This window comes from Lipotes vexillifer, unplaced genomic scaffold (assembly GCF_000442215.2).
Source record: "Lipotes vexillifer unplaced genomic scaffold, Lipotes_vexillifer_v1.1 scaffold695, whole genome shotgun sequence".
In the NCBI taxonomy this organism is placed as follows: Eukaryota; Metazoa; Chordata; class Mammalia; order Artiodactyla; family Lipotidae; genus Lipotes; species Lipotes vexillifer.
Window position 1 is genome coordinate 153899 of NW_006798057.1, and position 18229 is coordinate 172127.

Sequence of the window (18229 nt, forward strand, 5' to 3'; positions counted from 1 at the left end):
GCAGGAATCATAGCAACAATCATACTAGCAACGATGACAACAGCAGTAGCAGGAGTCGAGCGCCCGTTGTATGCAGGTGCCGGCACTCTCACAAACATGCCCATTTAATCCTAACAAGCCTTGGAGGCAAGATGACCTCCCATTTTACAAAGGAGCTAACACAGCCAGCTCTCCATACCACCAGCACCGTCAGTCGATATCCTCTCTACTCATTGCTCTACCCAAGAGGGACAAAGCCCCAGTCAGTGTAAGGATGCTCCCTTCTCAGACTCAGCTTCCACTAATCAGAAGACACTGGAAATGTCTATCACCTTGACACCAACAAGAAGAGAGTTTACTGAAGGCTTGAAGGTGAGTCAACACTAAGTGAGGAGGCTGGGCAGAGAAGCTGTCGGATCAAAAATCTGTTTTGCTTGTGCAGAGGCAGCATGAAGCCCTGGAGCAGGGGCAGAGAGGCGCACCAACCCTTGCCCCTAAGGCCTCAAGCCAACCATCAAAATGGGCACATCAGAAAAGAATCAAAGCAAAGAGAAACCACAGACTATTCCTACTGTGTTAACAGGCTTGAATGTGGTGCCGTGGGAATCTTTGTTCTCTTGGTGACAAACATGGGGAAGACTGTGAACAATGAGCTTTCCGGCTGGCATTTTAAGATAGTTTGTTCCGGCTCTTATCTGCAAGTGCCTAAGCTCAGTGGCCTGGGCCCAGAGGGTACAGCCGTGTTCCATGCATAGACTCAGCTTCCCCGAAAAAGCAGGAAGGAGCGGGGTCCCCCGCAGCCAGGAGCTGCAGTGGCAGTGGGCAGGCGTCTTCCCACCGTCTTTCAGGGTGCCTGGTTTTCATGTCCCTGCTGTCCCCTCACACACGGTCAATGCGGTAATGAGAGAAGCCCACCCAGGGCTGAGGTTTCTCCAGGCCTCTGCTACCTCCTGGAAGGGGAAAGGAAAGGCAGGAATTTGGAATTTATCTTTGTCTGACAACTAAGCGGGGGACCAGCCTCCCCACCCTAGCTCTCACCCAGGCAGGACTCTCTGGCCTGGACTTCGGTCATTTGTGGTTCAGAAGTCCCAGCCAGATCTCCTGGGAGCAAATCTGCACGTTCCACTGAGTGCCAAGGGATCCATGGGCATGGGGATCTCAACTCTGCTCTCCTATGCTTAAACTAGTCTGTGCCAAGTACAGTTTGTTTGTTTTTTAAAGAATCATTAATAGGAAAAATTTCTCATCTAGGGATTCTCCATAGCCTACTTGCTAAATGTCCATTGAAGGCATTGCCCTCGGACAAACAAAACGCCACTGGCCAAGAAGCCAGTGTGTTTCAGGCTCCACAATCAAACTAATCCCTTTGCTCTGTGCCTTCCTGCATTCCTTATGCAGACAAAACTGCCTTAGAAGTCACGAAGGATTGTGATTGCATAAGGGCTCCCAATTCAGGCTTGCAGAATGTCACTAACCTGAGCCTGGCCAGCTTCCCGGAGCAGCCATAGACAAACTTGGTATTAACAGCTCTCCCAACCCTGCTAAGTCTCCAGGCATTGGCCTTGTGTTTATAACTCTTCTCCTAAAGGATATTAAAATGAAATGGGCTGAAGCCAAGTACATTTCAGTGTAAACCTTTGAGAGGCAGAGCCTGCTGAGCACGGGTGGCCTTGTTTGGAAGTGGCCCCATCTGTGGCCTGGGCTCCAGCAGGCCAGGGAGCTCTGTAGGTTCCAGAGACAGCAGACGGGAATGGGCTATGCCCCTGCCCGCCTTGGGGCAGGGGGTGGGATCCCTGGCTATATGGACAGACTCATGGGCATGGGGTGCATTCCCAAGGTATAACTCCCTATGCACGGATACGTATGTCTCCCAGGCCCCCACTTGTCCTGGCCTCTCCCCTCCTTTTATACAGTAGACATGAAATATGTAAGTATCTGAAGGTAGGCTCTGTATCTCCATGGAGTCTCTTTTTTACCCTCCGCGATCACCGCTTTTCTCAGCTCTTCCTCCTGTGGCCTGCTTCTCAGCTTGCCCCATGCTGGGCCCTGCCCCACCCGCAGCCTACTCCCTGCTCATGGGGTTACTGATGCTCCTTGAGCCCGATGTGTCTCAGAGAGACTGGAAATCAGACAGACGCACCCAGCTCCAGTGGGCTCCTGACAGGTAATGTGGCCACCTGGGAGCAGCCACGGTAAGGTGGTCTTCACCTTCCCGTGGCCCTCCTTGACTGCCTGTGCTGCCTCTGTCGCCCACCTCCAACCTGAGGCCTCCAAGTGGGGCTTGTGGCGCAGGCCTGCAGTGGGATAGAGTGTAAGCTGCTGCTGGCCACACCCACCCACCTCTCCCTTCCTCCTCACTATTCCCCTCTCCCTCTCTCTTCCTCCTCGGCCTTCCCACCCACCTCAGGTCCTGTGTGTTCTGAGAGACGCTTCCTCAGCTCCTACTCAGGGCCCGCTTCTTATTACAAAATGCCCAGCCAGCCTGAGCCTGGTGCCTGAGCTCCCCAAGCAAAGGTCAGCTTCCATCCTGCTCAGTGCTCCACAGGCCAGGTGGGAAGGGGAAGCAGCAGAGAGGGAGCGGTGGGTGAGGCCAGAGAAGAAAAGGGAAGCCTCTTACCCTGTTTTCCACCATCGTTAGTAGGACCCCCCTCTCAGAAACCTCTGGAAGGCACCTTAAAGCACATCCCATGTAGAGGACTGGGGTCTAAGGTGTGTCGAGTGTCACGCTGGCAATTAGAGGCAAAGCAAGGCCTTAGACAGAGGCCAGGCGCTGCCTACCTGACCACACTCCAGAACAAGAGAGGTCGTGGCTCTGAGGGTACTCTGTCCTCAGAGGTCCAGGGAGCCCGGAAGCCCCAAAGGTGGGGGCAGGTGTGGGCTGCAGGGGTTGGCAACTCTTGAGGCCAGCAGAGGAGTAGAAGGTGTGGCCTTTTCCACCCCAAGTCTGTGCTGTTGGTCTCTCTTCACAGAGGGACAGCTTGTGGCAGAACTGAAACCTCACTGAGCTTTGCTTACAAACTGCCTTTCATCTTTGTGTCTGAGAACAAAGTCTGCGGCTTTATCCCTCTCCTAGGGAGGACGATGGGCTCTCTGATAACCACTTTTATGAGGCTCTGGTGTTTCACTTTTGTGCTGGCTAATAATTTATGTTCAGAACATCTCAGAAAAGCCTAAGTTATTTATACCCTGACTTGGCTTCAAAACATATTATTAGGGCAGCTTATGGAAATGACATATACTTCACCAAGACCAGCAGCTGTGGCAACAGGCCTGAGGCGCTGGGCACCTGATCACCACTGGGTGGCCCCAAGTGGGACTCTGGGTGGTGTTGGGGGTGGAGGGCAGTCCTGGTCAGCTTCCTGGTGGTGAGGACATTCAAGGAAGGCAGTCCCTATGGTGACTGAGCCCAGACCAGGCCTGTGGGCACCAGGCACTATGCAGACACTTCATGCACGTGTTGCTGTGTGAGCCTCACCCAGCCTGCCGCCATCTTGGTCACCTTACTCTACTGATGCAAACCTGCCCCCAGAGATGGCCATGGGCTTCCAGGGACCACACAGCTCAGGAGCAGCAGGTCTACCGCTCCCGGATGCCCTGTCCAGGCTCTATGAAAACGTTCCTCTTGAAGGTGGTCTCCAGTGTGGACCACTGAGGGCCGTGCAATGAGGAGTCAGCCTGTCCGGGGCTTCGTCTGTCCTCAGGCTACTCTGTGGCCCCCACAAGGCTGGCGGACAGCCTCAGGGCAGCTGCCTGTGCAAAGCCCCAGGCAGCTCCCAGCAGGGTCTAAATGGGTTCAATCCATTTGTTCGCTGAGTGATAGCGCTCCTCTGGGTTAATGCCAGGCTAGGATCTGAGACTTTCCATAATCAAATTCCCTGGGGTCCTTAATGCTTTTTGCAGTTAGTGCCGAGTACAGTTTCTGAAGACTTACAAAAGATAATTGTCACATTGTACACACAGGCCTCCCTCATAATGAGAGTTGTCCTCACTGTTCCAACTCTTGCCTTGGGACAGCCTCAAGAAAATGAGCCCAGGGTCACTGGAATTTATTTTAATTAAAAGCCTCCTGACCTCCTGGGTGCCAAATCGTAACCCCACATTCCTCTTGCTCTTTGAATGGAGCCCTGTTTTCTTTTGCCTGTATATGAACATATAGATGGAATAGAGTCTGAAGGGGCCTCTGGGAGACATTAAGCCACCTTGCCCACTGGGCCACACTTACCCCCTCACCCTAACTCACAGACAGCCCCAGCATTCTGCGGGAATGAAAATGGGAGAAGATTCATGGCCTTGGAACACCTGTGCCACTAGGGCTCAGATTTACAAGCTAAGTCATGCTCCTGTGCTTTAGAAAATGACCTCATCTGTTGCCGAGGCCACCAGCATCAGGTTGCCGAGGCTCTTTGTGAACCCACACCCAACTTCAGGCACAAGGTCTGTGCCAAGAAGTGGCATCCCAACCCAGGGGCTGTGACCTCCTGTCCCTCTGGAAACCCCACTGTCACTTGTGTCAAGTGGACCTCCTGGGGGATGCCCACTCCCAGGAGAACCAGCTCTGCTTCTTAGGGAGTCACTCCTTAGCTGTAATAATAGGACAAATTTGCTCTCCCCTCTAAGACTAATCATGGGATTCATAGTTCAGAAAGCTAATTTAGGGGCCTGGGGGATGGGGGAAAATAAGTCAGGGTCTTGCAGTAAAAGAGCTTTCCTATATCCCAGGTAAAAATAAAAGTGGTTTCAAATTTACAGACAGGGAAGACGCGCACAGTGTATGCCCTGGACCTTCCACTGTTCCCGAGCCCTAGGCTCTTCTCATATATAAAGGTCCTGACATGATGCCTGACATGTGGTCTGCTTGTATGTGACAACAGCTGTCAGAGACCCCCCCCTCCCTGGCCTTGCCCCCCGGTGACTAGAGACCTCCCAGGAACAGAAATGGAAGAAACTTGGACCTTTTGAGAAGCTGAGGACTCTGAAACTGGGAAAGGGGAGCAGCAACCTTAGGAGCTGACCCCAGAGGGCAGATTCTCAGTCAGGGCCTGTCTCTGACGTCTCACCACAAAGCCTTGCTTTTTTCCACTTCAGTAGCCATGAAGCCTTAGTTTGAGTAATAAATTCCTTCCTTCCCCCAACCCCTTCCTTCCTCCCTCACTTCCAGTACCTCTTCCAGAGATCCAAATATGCTAACAAGCATCCTCTTTGGAAAATGTGACTAGGCCTCCCTGAGTTAGAGGTTTGAGCCATTTACACACTAGTATGAGTTAGGCCAAGGAGCTTCCTTTCTCCCAGCATCCTGTGAGATCAGGTACACAAAGGAAAGGGGCATCTGGCACTAAGCTCTAGGGGACCAGCTGAAATGGGGTGGTTTTGTGGGGGGAGGGGGTATTGGTCAGCGTGTGACTGCCAGGGGAAGGAATACTAAGAGGTGGGAGAACTTTACCAGAGAGGGGCTGGAAAGGGACAAAGCGCAGCTATGGTCACCTGTGTCTGAGAGACCAGCTCCTTACCCAGGAAAGGAGGGAAATGCTTCCCATCCCTTTTGATCTCTTCCTTTTTCTGAGCCTGGCACCACTTCTGCAAAAGCCCAGGGTCAGAAACTCAGTTCTTACCTGTTCAGTCCCAACTCCTTCCTATGCCCTTTACAACTACAGTTCTTCAGAGCAAGGGCTCATCTCTGGGGAACGAGGCTGAGACTCGGAAAAACTTCTACTCTTCAAGAAGGGCTCAGTTTCATTCTTTGGTTAATTCCCAATTAGACAGAAAATTAAAATATCAACAGTACTCCATTCCTGAATAGACTTGTTAATTTTTAGACATGGAGCATACATCTCTGTAATGCTTTTAGAATCAACAAAATAAGTGCCACATCTTCCCCACATTTGCTGTCATCACATTATCAAAGCAACCAAAGTTAATACATAGTCTGAACATTTAATCTGTAATATTTTCTTCCATGAGCCAGCAAGGACTAAAGAGATGTAACATTTTTCATGTACAGTAGTAAAATTTTCTCCTACCAAGAAAAAATTTGAGTAATACTCTAGAAATCCATCTGTTGGTCTGGCAGTGGATAGACCCCCATTGAAAGAGTGGAACAGGGACTCCAGTTCAATAGACTTCTGTCTAGTCACAAAGTCTGGGGCCAGTCAGCACCGAGACCTCTCTGAAAGGCAGCACCTCCCAGCCTAATTCTCGCTTCTATCTGGCAACTGCCTAGATCCTAAGCAAAGTAAATCTTGCAGATAAATGAAACTTATTTGTTTTCACACCAAAGTTTTCTTTAGGTTGCCTGGATTTGACAGACACATTTGCCAAGTGTTTACTTCTGTCCTTTCTACAACAGATCACATGGGATGTACTTGAATCATTTCTGGAGACCCACCGTGCTCATTGTGAATTTCAGGGCTGGAGCTCTTGAGGTGTACGGAGCCATTTATCCGCACATGATCCCAGGCTTCTGTGCCTTTATCTGTTTTCCAAGTGTTCCTGTCCTCTCCATGTCCATCTCTGCTTCCAGTGTGCCTGCTGGTCAGCCTAGTATGGATGATGGAGGCCCATAGCCACAGTGATCAAAACTGTCCCTGAAACTAAAATGGTTAACAGTTACTGAGCACTGACTAGGTGTCAGGCACGTCATCAGTTGTGTGTGCATTAACCCATTTACTCCTTACAACAACCCTATAATGGAGGCGCTAGCCTAAAGTTTCCTCTTTGAGGTGAAAAAGCCGAGGCCAACAATGGAGGCTCACAGCCAGAAGGCGGCAGCGCTGGAGCCTGACGCAGGCAGCCCCTGACCTGCAGAGCCTGCCCTCCTTCCCACTCACTGCCGCCTCCAGAAGCGACCACAGTCTGCGCAGGCCGGACCCTTCCTTGCTCCTCCGTGAATTCTGGAGCCCTGCGTACATGGAGTCCTCTTTGGAAGCACCCGGCATTCACATCACAGTCTGAGAAAAACTAATTTGAGGGCCCACTCTTTGGAATAATATCCAAATAGATAACACACTGTCCTGTTTAATCAAGAGAAATGGGGAGAAGGCACAAAAACAATATTAGAGGTGAGGAAGGGAAAATAACCAAATACAGAGGAAGTCTAAAGAAGCCAAAGAAAACATCTGATCTTTTTGCTCATGTGTATTTGTGCTACACAGTACATATGAGATGTCCAAATGGAAATGTTAAGTAGACCATTGTATGTATGGTTCACAATCGTCCCCAACAAACTTTATGTACTGTCATGTGTCCTCGTGAGGTTGTCTCCAGCAGGCACTTCAGGGTGGATTGGGGAGGTGTCCCACATCCCTGAGGGAGGAAGACAATCACATTTCCCTCTGCTAGAGCAGGGGTCAGCAAACTTACGGTCCACACGCTGATGCAGCTCCCCACCCATGTTTGCAAACAGTTTTCTTGGCACAGAGCCAAGCTCCATTTCACATGTCACCTCTGGCTGTTTTTGTGCTTCAGTAGAGACCATTTAGTCCTCAAAGCCTAAAATATTTACCATCTGGTCCTTTACGGAATAAGTTTGCTACCCCTGTGCTGGAGTCCTATAATTTTTCCACTTTCAGGCTAGTTTCTACTTTATAGACATTCTTTTTCTTATATTCTTTTCCATTATGGTTTATCACAGGATATTGAATATAGTTCCCTGTGCTATATAGTAGGACCTGTTGTTTATCCGTCCTCTATATAATAATTTACATCTGCTAACCCCAAACTCCCAGTCCTTCCCTCCCCCAGGGAAGGGGGACTGGGGAGTCCCCTTGGCAACCACAGGTCTGTTCTCTATGTCTGTGATTCTGTTTCTAATTCATAGATAGGTTCATTTGTGCTATATTTTAGATTCCACATATAAGTGATATCATATGGTATTTGTCTTTCTCTTTCTGACTTATTTAACTTAGTATGATAATCTCTAGTTGCATCCATGTTGCTGCAAACGGCATTATTTCATTCTTTTTTATGGCTGAGTAATGTTCCATTGTATATATGTACCACATCTTCTTTATCCATTCATCTGTCAGTGGACATTTAGGTTGTTTCCATGTTTTGGCAACTGTGAATAGTGCTGCTGTGAACATAGCAGTGCATGTATCTTTTTGAATTATAGTTTTGTCTGGGTATATGCCCTGGAGTGGGATTGCTAGATCTTATGGTAATTCTATTTTTAGTTTTACCTAAGTAAAAACAGCCTGGAGACAGAGCTTGCTAGGAATGCATATTTCTCTTTACAAAATGTCTCAACAGAATTCATTAATAAATGCTAATAGCTTCTTTTCAAAAGACTTCTTAAGATTTTGTACTTATTCTATCGAAGAAATGGTCTGGCTTCTTAGTATTATCCACATAAAATGAAAATGAACTATGTTTAAGACTTAGAGGAAACAAGGTAAGTGGGCTTTTCTTTTTTCCTAAGTGGTCCACAGTTTCCAGCATCTGCCAGGCCCTCTGATGTTTTTTTCCGAAGAAAGAAATAACCCTGGGGGATTCTAGATGCTTCTTGCCTTCTACAGCTTTCCCGACATCCTCTCCTCCACCAGTGGTTTTGTGGTTTTTGTTTTTTTGAGCTTGTCAAGACTCAGCATAATAAATTAATATGAAAAGGTGGAAAAGAATTAAGTGCTAGAAGCTTCTACACTGAGTAACAGTGAGGAACCTCCACACTGTTTTCCATAGTGGCTGCACCAACTTGCATTACCACCAACAGTGTAAGAGGGCTCCCTTTTCTCCAAATCCTTTCCAGCATTTGTTATTTGTAGACTTTTTAACAATGGCCATTCTGACTGGCGTGAGGTAGTACCTCTTTGTAGTTTTGACTTGCATTTCTCTAATAATTAGTGATGTTGAGCATCTTTTCATGTGCCTACTAGCCATCTGTATGTCTTCTTTGGAGAAATGTCTATTAAGGTCTTCTGCCCATTTTTCTATTGGGTTGTTTGGGTTTTTTTGTTGTTGAGTTGTATGAGTTATTTGTATATTTTGGATATTAAGCCCTTAGTTTCTACTTTATTGGTTCATAATTTCCAAACCAAGGGAATTCCTTGGCTGTCCAGTGGTTAGGACTCTGTGCTTTCAACTGCCATGGGCCTGGGTTCAGTCCCTGGTCAGGGAAATAAGATCCCACAAGCTTTGTAGCACGGCAGGAAGGAAGGGAGGGAGGGAGGGTGGGAAAGAAGGAAAGAAGGGAAGGAGGGAGGGAGGGAGAGGGATGTGGAACAATTTAAAACAAAAAACAAAAAAGGAACTTCCAAGTCATGTAGGTGGTGCAGATTCAGCCCTCAAACATGTGCGTGCCTCACGTGCAGTGTCCCAGTTTCTTTCAGATGCTCTTTTTCTAGCCATGGCCTCTGGAGGGACAGCCTTGAGGCTTCTCCTTGGACCAGCGCAATTGTTCTTATCTCAATTTTAGGGATTCCTGGCTATATTGGTTTTCTTTTGCTGCACAGCAAATTATGGTCGTTTAAACACCCAGTTTAAGCTCACAATTCTGTCAGTCAGAAGTCTAGCATGGTAAGGCTGGCGTCTCTGCTCAGGCTAAAATCAAGTTGTCAGCCAGCTACATTCTCATCTGGATCATGGAGTCCTTTTCTAAGCTCATCCCTGTTATTATCAGGATTCAGTTCTTTGTGGTTGTAGGACTGAACTCCCCATTTTCTTGCTAACTATTGACCTCTCTCAGCTCCTATGGGCCACTCTTGAGTCCTTGTACCATGGTCCCCTCCATCTCAGCAATGGAGAACCTCCTTTTCAAATCCCTTTCATGCTTCGAATCTCTCTGCCTTCCTTTTCTGCCTCCAACTGAAGAAAACTCTGCTTTTAAAGGGCTGATGTCATTAGGTTAGGCCCAAGGGGTAATCTTGCTTTCTCACAGTCAACTGTGCCATATAACATAATCTTATGACAGGAATAATATCTCAGCATATTTATAAGTTCCACCCATAATCAAAGAGGAGGGCATAATCAAGGTTGAGGGTCATTTGGGGACATCCTAGAAATCTGCCTATAACACTGGATTTTTGCAGGGAGCCCCATTCCAGCTTCCTACCACACAGAGGCCTCAGGCTTATCAAACCCCATCTTGGAATACAGTACACCTTTTCCCTAATCCCCTCATGGACCATTCAGCTTTAGCTCCCCCTCCCTGTTTTGGCTTTTAGTTTCCTCTTCATTTTCCATACCTGAGATTTTCCTTTTTTTCCTTTCAAGATATGCAAATATTTTTGTTATATTATAACCAGTATGTTTAAATGTTTGGAATGGTTGAGGTTTTTCCTTCAGCAGCATGTCAGCCGTATTTTCCAGAATTTTAGGGTTATCAAGCTACATTCCAAAATTACAGAGTCCATTGAAGTCAGTGGATCCTTGGAGTCCTAATCCCAGTGAGGAGCAACCAGAGTTTTACAAAGAATTAATGGTTAATCAATCTGAAAACTTAACAATGTGTCAGGTCTAGGGGATAGTTTCCCTGTTTGCATTAACTTTGCTTACTGTATCACTGGGAAAGGGAAGATGTATGAAAACCAACGAAAATACATTGCAGTATCTTTCTGAGAGCTAGACCCTGTCTAATAAAACAGTCAGATTAATTGACAAAAGACAGTTTCCTTAACTGGGTTATCTTGTCCAATTACTTATTATTTTCAGATCATTCACCATGACTAAACACATAGTTATTCTGTTTCCATTTCAAATCTGCAAGCTGTTTTCAAAATTGTTGTTGTGATGCTTTTCTTCAGATGTGGCTGAGCAGTATTTTCAAGATAGCATGGCTAATCTTAAGGATGCTGACGGGATAGGAAAAGCCAAATTTCTTTCAATTCAAGATGATTATTGCCATTTTCTACAAGTCACTGGACAAAAAGAGGTAAGCGAGTTTGGACCACAGCTGACTAGTTATTTACCTGGGCGACCCAGTTGATATCCAAAGGGCTACTCCTGCACTCTGAAAGCATTAAGCATCTACCATGTACAAGGCATGTGCCAGGCTCCACGGGGAGAGGGATAAATAAGGCCAGGCAGCCACTCTTGGGCAGCTCCCAGATATTCGCTCTTGGGAAATAAAAAAGTTCATGAGAATGTAGATGCCATGTCCACCTGCAGAGTACCTTAAAGGACTAGAAACCTTGAGAACCCAGTGGACAGACTCTGCTTACCGCAGCCTGTGGTTCTGGCTGGCATAGAGGGTGGAAGTTAGTGTGTCTTATTCCTCTCTTACTATCTTAGTTAATGGATGAAATTTGCATATCTAATAAGAACTACACAGTGCAGAAGTTACAGCTCACTGTCCGTTGAACCATACAGGCATGTTTTCCATGGCTTGTAAAAATGGAACCAGACCCAGAATTTATATCATTGGTAGTTAAACCCTTGGGAACTTATTCCATAAAAAGCCTAACAACTACCAGACACCCACATGCTTCATTTATACAGATATTTTTTTTCAACTCTAACCTGTCAATGGGACTTCCCTGGTGGTCCAGTGGTAAAGAATCCGCCTTCCAATGCAGGGGACGTGGGTTCAATTCCTGGTCAGGGAACTAAGATCCCACATGCCGTGGGGCAACAAAGCCTGCACACCACATCTACTGAGCTCGCACGGCTCAACAAGAGAGCCCACATGCCGCAAACTACAGAGCCCATGCACCCTGGAGCCTGTGTGCCACAACTAGAGAGAGAAAACCTGCACACTACAACTAGAGAGAAGCCCACGCGCCGCAATGAAAGATCCCGCATGCCGCAACTAAGACCCGACGCAGCCAAATAAATAAATAAATAAATATTTTTTAGAAAACAAAAGCCTCTAACCTGTCAAGGCAAATCCTTGAGATGCAAACCTTTTTATTTCCTCTGCTGTTATGTAGACCTTCTCCCCGACAGCTCTCTCCTAACCCTTAATCCTTCACCCTTCTCTCAGTTGATGTGAGCTTAAGGAACATAGGTTTTTAATCTAGATGCACGAATGTTCGTCAGGCCAAAGTCGGGCTACAGTAACCATAACAAATGGAGTTTCCATATTTTTCTGGATCACCCAACCAAGTAGAGAGGGGCCTTCCAGGGGCCTCAGATTCTAGAATATCTCTAGAAGTTCTATGTGGAGTGCTCAGGGCAGAAATCTGAGAGGAATTCTGCCCCCATCATGCCTCACCCCTTCCAGCTCATCAGTCATTTTTACCTTCAAAATGCCCCTTGAATCCATCCATTGGTTGCCATCTCCACCTCTGTCAGTCATCATCTCCCACCTGGACCTCTCTAACAAACTCTGGCTCCCCAGCTTCTGCTTCCACTCTTGCCCTTTTCTAATCCATTCTGAATAAGGAAGCCATGGTGATCTTTGCAAAAAGCACATCTGATCAGTGGACCCCCATTTGTAAAATACTACACTGGCTCCTCAGAGCCCTTAAGATAAGCCAGAATCCCACATTGCCCACAATACCTTGCACGTTATGGATTCTGCTGACATTTCCAGTCTCATTTTTGCCCCCTCCCCTGATCTGTGTTCCAGCCACTGTGGCCTTTTCTAATCCCCACTTCTGGGCAGCGTCAGCTTTTGTCTCCTGCTCTTGGAAGTTTCTTCCTCATTGATCTCCTGGCTAATGCAGATCCATCCTTCAGGACTCACCAGCTTGCCTGATTCCCCTCCCTCAGTCTTCATTAGATTCTCCCCACTATTCTTCATCATAGAATCCTGTCTGATATAATTATATAACAGATTATTATTATGTATTAATAATACATAATAATACATAACAACAGATTATGTATTGTTATTATAATTATAATATATAATTATATTACAATAATATATTGTAGACAGTTACTCTCTCTCCCTGACTAGACCAAATTCCATGACAGCGGGGACTCTCTTATTCGTGGTGGGGGAGCGTTGAGCCAATGGGTGGATGGATGCTTGGCTATGGACTGTCTGACTGCTCTGGCTGCCACAGGGCATTCACCCTTTCCCCATTCCTGTCTGGCTTCCTGCCCTGGTGTCTGTCATCACCGCTGCCACACCTCACTGCCCTTGCCCAGGTCACCCAAATCGGTGGCATTGATCTAAAGATGTACCTCACTTCCTGAGGCCTCCCCCGGAGATTTTAGCAAACTGGCTCTTTTCATTCTACAGCCCCTGCCAGCCCTTTTGGTGCCCTTATAAGAATAGACAAAGCTGCCTCTTCCTCAGGTGAGTGCAGTCCGTGCCAGGGCACATTGCTTAGAGAGCGGAACACAGGCCGGACTTCAGCCCTCCTCATTCTCCTGCCAGACACCCTTGTGCGTGACACAATCTGTCCAACCAAATGTGTCACCTTGTGTTATGCTCACTCTTGGTTACAGACCTCACTGTGGGTTCCAACAGGAGCTGGCCAATGGGGCTGGGCCCAAGGACAGTCCCAGGCACGAGCACAAGGATGTGCTCAGACCACCTCAGCTGTGTCACAGCCTACATGTGGGCTAGGACCCTTTGCCAACAGGAGGGTGATCCTTGGGAAGGAAAATACCTTTTAAGGTAAAATGTAAGTGAAGTTTACTTTGCCACAGGTTAAAAGATACTCCGTGTTAAGATACTCTTATAGTTGTGCTGCTCTGCTGCTCAGGAAGCTTCTCTGACTTCTTATTCCCCATAAGAAAATCTAAACTCCTCAGCCTGGCATGGTCTCCACCACCAGCCCAGCCCGTGACTTCTGCCTCATCTCCCTCTGCTGCTCTTCCTACTTTCTCTGCTATAGTCAAATTAGTCCCCTCACTGGCCTTGAATGTGCCGTGTGCTTCCCCCAGCTCCCACTGTGCTCCCAGGTCCCCACGCCCTCTTCTTGGTCCACCTAAATCCTATTTATTCTTCACTTCTCTCCATTAAGCTTTTCCAACTCTCAGAGACTGTCACTGTCTCTTTCCTTTAAACCCATATCCATGTGGCATCTCTTCCATTGTCATATCGACTTGCCATTCAAGTTCATGCACATCTATCTCTAGTTTCCCCAATCAGGCTGTAAATGGCGTTGAGAGCTTCATTTAGGAAAAGGTGTCTGGCTCTTCTTTCCGTCATTGGCTCCTCCCAAGCCTGACAACCAATTTTCATGGAAAAATTGCCAAACCCAACAGTTGCATCACAGACACTGGGAAGGGACACGACAGGCTTTAGCATCAGGCAAGACCCATACCAAGGTGGGTCACACACTTCACAATTTACAGTTTCTCTTCCCTGGCAGTGATTTATCTTTCCATCTGAGAAATTGTTTCTGCTTTAACAGTGCCTTTTACCGTGGTTCCCTGATCCCACCCCCAGCACCTAATTCATATTCTTGCCAATAAACTGAGTAAAGGCCTTGCGAACTCCTCTATCTGGGGAGCGCCAGCAGGATGGCTTCAGGGCTATGCGGTGGGCAAGGCTCCTTCTCTGGTTCCTGCTTTATTCGGCTCTATTTTTCTTTTAAAGTCCACTTATTTCTCCCATATATATTTTTTAAAGATTTCCTTGATGTGGACCATCCCCAAAGTCCTCAATGAATTTGTTACAGTATTGCCCCCGTTCCGTGCCTTGGCTTTTGGCCGTGAGACATGTGGGATCCCAGCTCCCTGACCAGGGATCAAACCCGCACCCCCACACACACTGGAAGGCGACGTCCCAACCACTGGACCAACAGCAAAGTCCCTATTTGGCTCTTCTATTGGGCGTATGTGATCTCTACCTGTAATCATGCTTTTATTTAGAAGATCGTAGAAGAATTTCAGGAGAAACATGGGAGACCGACATACAGGGCTTTCCCTCTGTATGTCTTGGTGTATGACTGAAGAGATTAATACCAGCTCATATTTTGTATTCCATGTTGGTATAAATAAATCAGATAAACCAAACAAGATGTCAAATATATTTAACTTTTCACCATGTTGGAATGTTTGCTTTTGGTTTCCTGAACTATTTCTTGTGAGAAATGGAAAACCCTGGAATATGTTCTGGATGTTCTGTAAGTAGATTAATGCCAGGAAACTCTGTAGTTTTCACTTACATAAGAACATCACTGTGTACAGAGGGAGAAGAGCCTGCAACTAAGAGGGATTAAAACTGTCAGGATCCAGATCCTAGATCTGCCTGCCACTGATGGGCTGTCTGACTCTGAGCAAGTTTCTTGACTGCTCTATGCCTCAGTTTCCTCCTCTGGAAAACAAGGATTAAAATTGTCCTTATCTAAAGGAGATGGTGCAAGTTCAATGAGCTCACACACATAAACTGTTTAGCACGGTTCTTGCCACATAAAGGACACGATGCAATACATGTTACCTTTTCTTCTTACTACTCAACTAAAATGGGTTCCTGTAACATCTGAGATGGCTTTTTCTCCAGGGGTCCTTTATGCATTCTCTCTTCAGAGTTCAAACCATTCCTGTCCCCCGCAGCACCCCCCTCACCCCATGTATATTATTTCCTGATTCCTATTTAAGGAGGAAAGTAGGCTCAGCTCATGAGACACTCTACCCAAACTCATTCCCGTAAAAAGGGAAAATACATACCAGTTACATCATTTTCTTAGGAAGCACTGATCTTTATCCAGCTTTGAACTTTTTATTTAACCAGACGGCTTTTTGTTCCTTTCACAGAGAGCTACCTCCATCCTGAGAGAGTCTCTGGAGGCCAAAGTGGCAGTGTATGGTGATCTCAGTCCCGAGGTGGCAGAGACATACCGGCTCCTGGGCGGGGCTGACCTGGCACAGGGGAACCAGAGCGGGGCCCACAAGAAACTGAAGAAGGTAAAGCTGCAGCCTAACTAATGTGGAAAAATACCCTCCCACCCTTCCCCACAGGTAGCTTTCTCTCCCTCCACCATGCTCTTTTTAAATGAAACTTTACAAGTGGCTTATTTATGTAAGATGACATCACTTTTGCAGTTGATCTCAGCTCACACTTTTTGGGGTAAAAGGTACAGTAATCCTCTTATGCACATAGATTTTTAAATAAATTATCAATTATTCTTTACTATGAAAATAATTTTAAATTTGTACATAGCGTAATTTATCAATCGTTTGGTTTTTTTTTACTTATTTTTTGCGGTACGCGGGCCTCTCACTGTTGTGGCCTCTCCCGTTGCAGAGCACAGGCTCCGGACGCGCAGGCTCAGCGGCCATGGCTCATGGGCCCAGCCGCTCCACGGCATGTGGGATCTTCCCGGACCGGGGCGCGAACCCGTGTCCCCTGCCTCGGCAGGCGGACTCTCAACCACTGCGCCACCAGGGAAGCCCTTAATCTTATTTTATTTTACTCTTTCTGTACACCCAGTTTATAGAGGAACTCTTTGTGTGTTCTTCTACTACTTATGTTTATTTTTTTTTAATTTGGAGTTTCTGTGGATGGCATGAGGTATGGATCTAATGTTATCTTCTTCCCAAATGGCTGCCCAGTTGTCCAGCACTATTTTATTAGAGAGTCCATCTATGCTCCAGTGAGTTAACACTTTTGTCACATACTACATTTCCACATGTACTTGAGTCTATTTCTGGATTTCTTTCTATTCCACTTTTCTCTTTGTTTATTTGAATCCCAGTACCTCATTGCCTTAATTATAGAGATTTCATAGCATGATGTAGTACCTGGTAGGATTAGACTCCCCTCGTGGTTTTTTTTTGGCTGCGTTGGGTCTTCATTGCTGTACGCGAGCTTTCTCTAGTTGCGGGGAGTGGAAGCTCCTCTTTGTTGCGGTGCGCGGGTTTCTCAGCGCAGTGGCTTCTCTTATTGTGGAGCACGGGCTCTAGGCATGTGGGCTCAGTAGTTGTGGTACACGGGCTTAGTTGCTCCGTGGCATGTGGGATCTTCCCGGACCAGGGCTCGAACCCATGTCCCCTGCGTTGGCAGGCGGATTCTTAACCACTGTGCCACCAGGGAAGCCTCCCTCGTAGTTTTTGTATATCAGGTTTTCTAGATATTCTGGCATCTTTATCTTTCCACATGAATTTTGGTATCAACTTATCTAGCTCCAAAAAAGTTTGTTGGTGTTTTTTGGAGAATTGTTTTATTTGTAAATGGACTTTGGGAGGATGGACATCATTATGATGTTGAGTCATTCTACCAAAGAACAAGGGATGTCTTTATATGTGTTCATGTCTACTTTTGTAACATTCAGGCACATTTTAAAGTGTTCCTCTTATAGGTTTTCTACATTTCTTACTAAGTTGATTTCTAAGCATTTTATCTTCTTTAATGCTACTATAAATGGAGTTTTATCCACTGTTACACCTTTTGACTGGTTATTTTTGTGCATACGAAGACTATAGGTTTCTCTGTGTTAATTTTATATTCTGCTCGTTTGCTTAATTCTTTTCTTGCTTGAGTTAATTTGAGCACTGATTCTCTCAAGTTTTCCAGGTGTACTTTATGCCTCTGATTGATTTATTTTGTCTAATTGATTTGGTTCATACCTCCAGAACAATAATAAATAATGTGGAATAATAGGCATCCTTGCCTTGTTCCTGATCTTAATGGAAATGCCTCTAGTTATTCCTCATTTAATATATGCTGGCTTTGGACAAAGATTTATATATATTTATCATGCTAAGGAAGTATCCATGAATTTCTATTTTCATGAGTTTTTTTTAATTAGAAATAATTGCTGGGTTTTTTAAAATTAGAAATAATTGCTGGATCAAAGGCTTTGTCAGCATCAATGGAGATAATCAGATGATTCTTCTTAGATCACTTAATATGGTACATTTTATTATAATATTGAACCAACCTTGAATTCCTGGAATAAATCCCCTTAGTCATAATGAATTATTCTCAATGTGATGTTGATTCTGTTTGCTAATATTTATTTTTTGCAAATATTTTCCACCAATATTTGTAAGTGATATTCGTTTAAGTATCAATGTTATTTTGCTTCATAAAAATAATTTGGAAGTTTACCTTTATTTTCTATGCACTGAAGGATTTTATACAACATTAAAACTATCTAGTCTTTGAAAGTTTGTACCACGTGTAAAACTCTTTAGGCATGGTGCTTTTAGGGGGGAAAATTCCTTGACAATTTTCTCTATTTCTTCTACAAACAAATTGGTCTGTTGAAGCTTTCTATCTCTAACAGGGTCATTTTGGTAAACTGTGTTTTTCTAGGTAATTATCTATTTCATTCACATTTTCAGATTGATTTGCATAGAGATTTGCCAAGTAGTCTCATGGATTTTTCAAATTTCTACTTTTTTAATAGTTATTTTCCCATTGTAATTCTTAGTTTTTTATTTGGATTTTCTCACTTTTTTTCTTGACTGAGTT

General features: G+C 45.7%; 1 protein-coding gene across 1 annotated transcript in view; it reads left to right on the forward strand.

Moving 5' to 3' along the window:
- TTC23 (tetratricopeptide repeat domain 23) overlaps positions 1-18229 on the forward strand; it is a 109216-nt gene that overhangs the window by 77532 nt on the left and 13455 nt on the right. Inside the window, exons 8-9 of the mRNA XM_007470086.1 lie at positions 10713-10840; positions 15568-15717. Coding sequence (XP_007470148.1) covers positions 10713-10840; positions 15568-15717 — 278 coding nt within the window. The remainder of the gene's footprint in view (positions 1-10712; positions 10841-15567; positions 15718-18229) is intronic.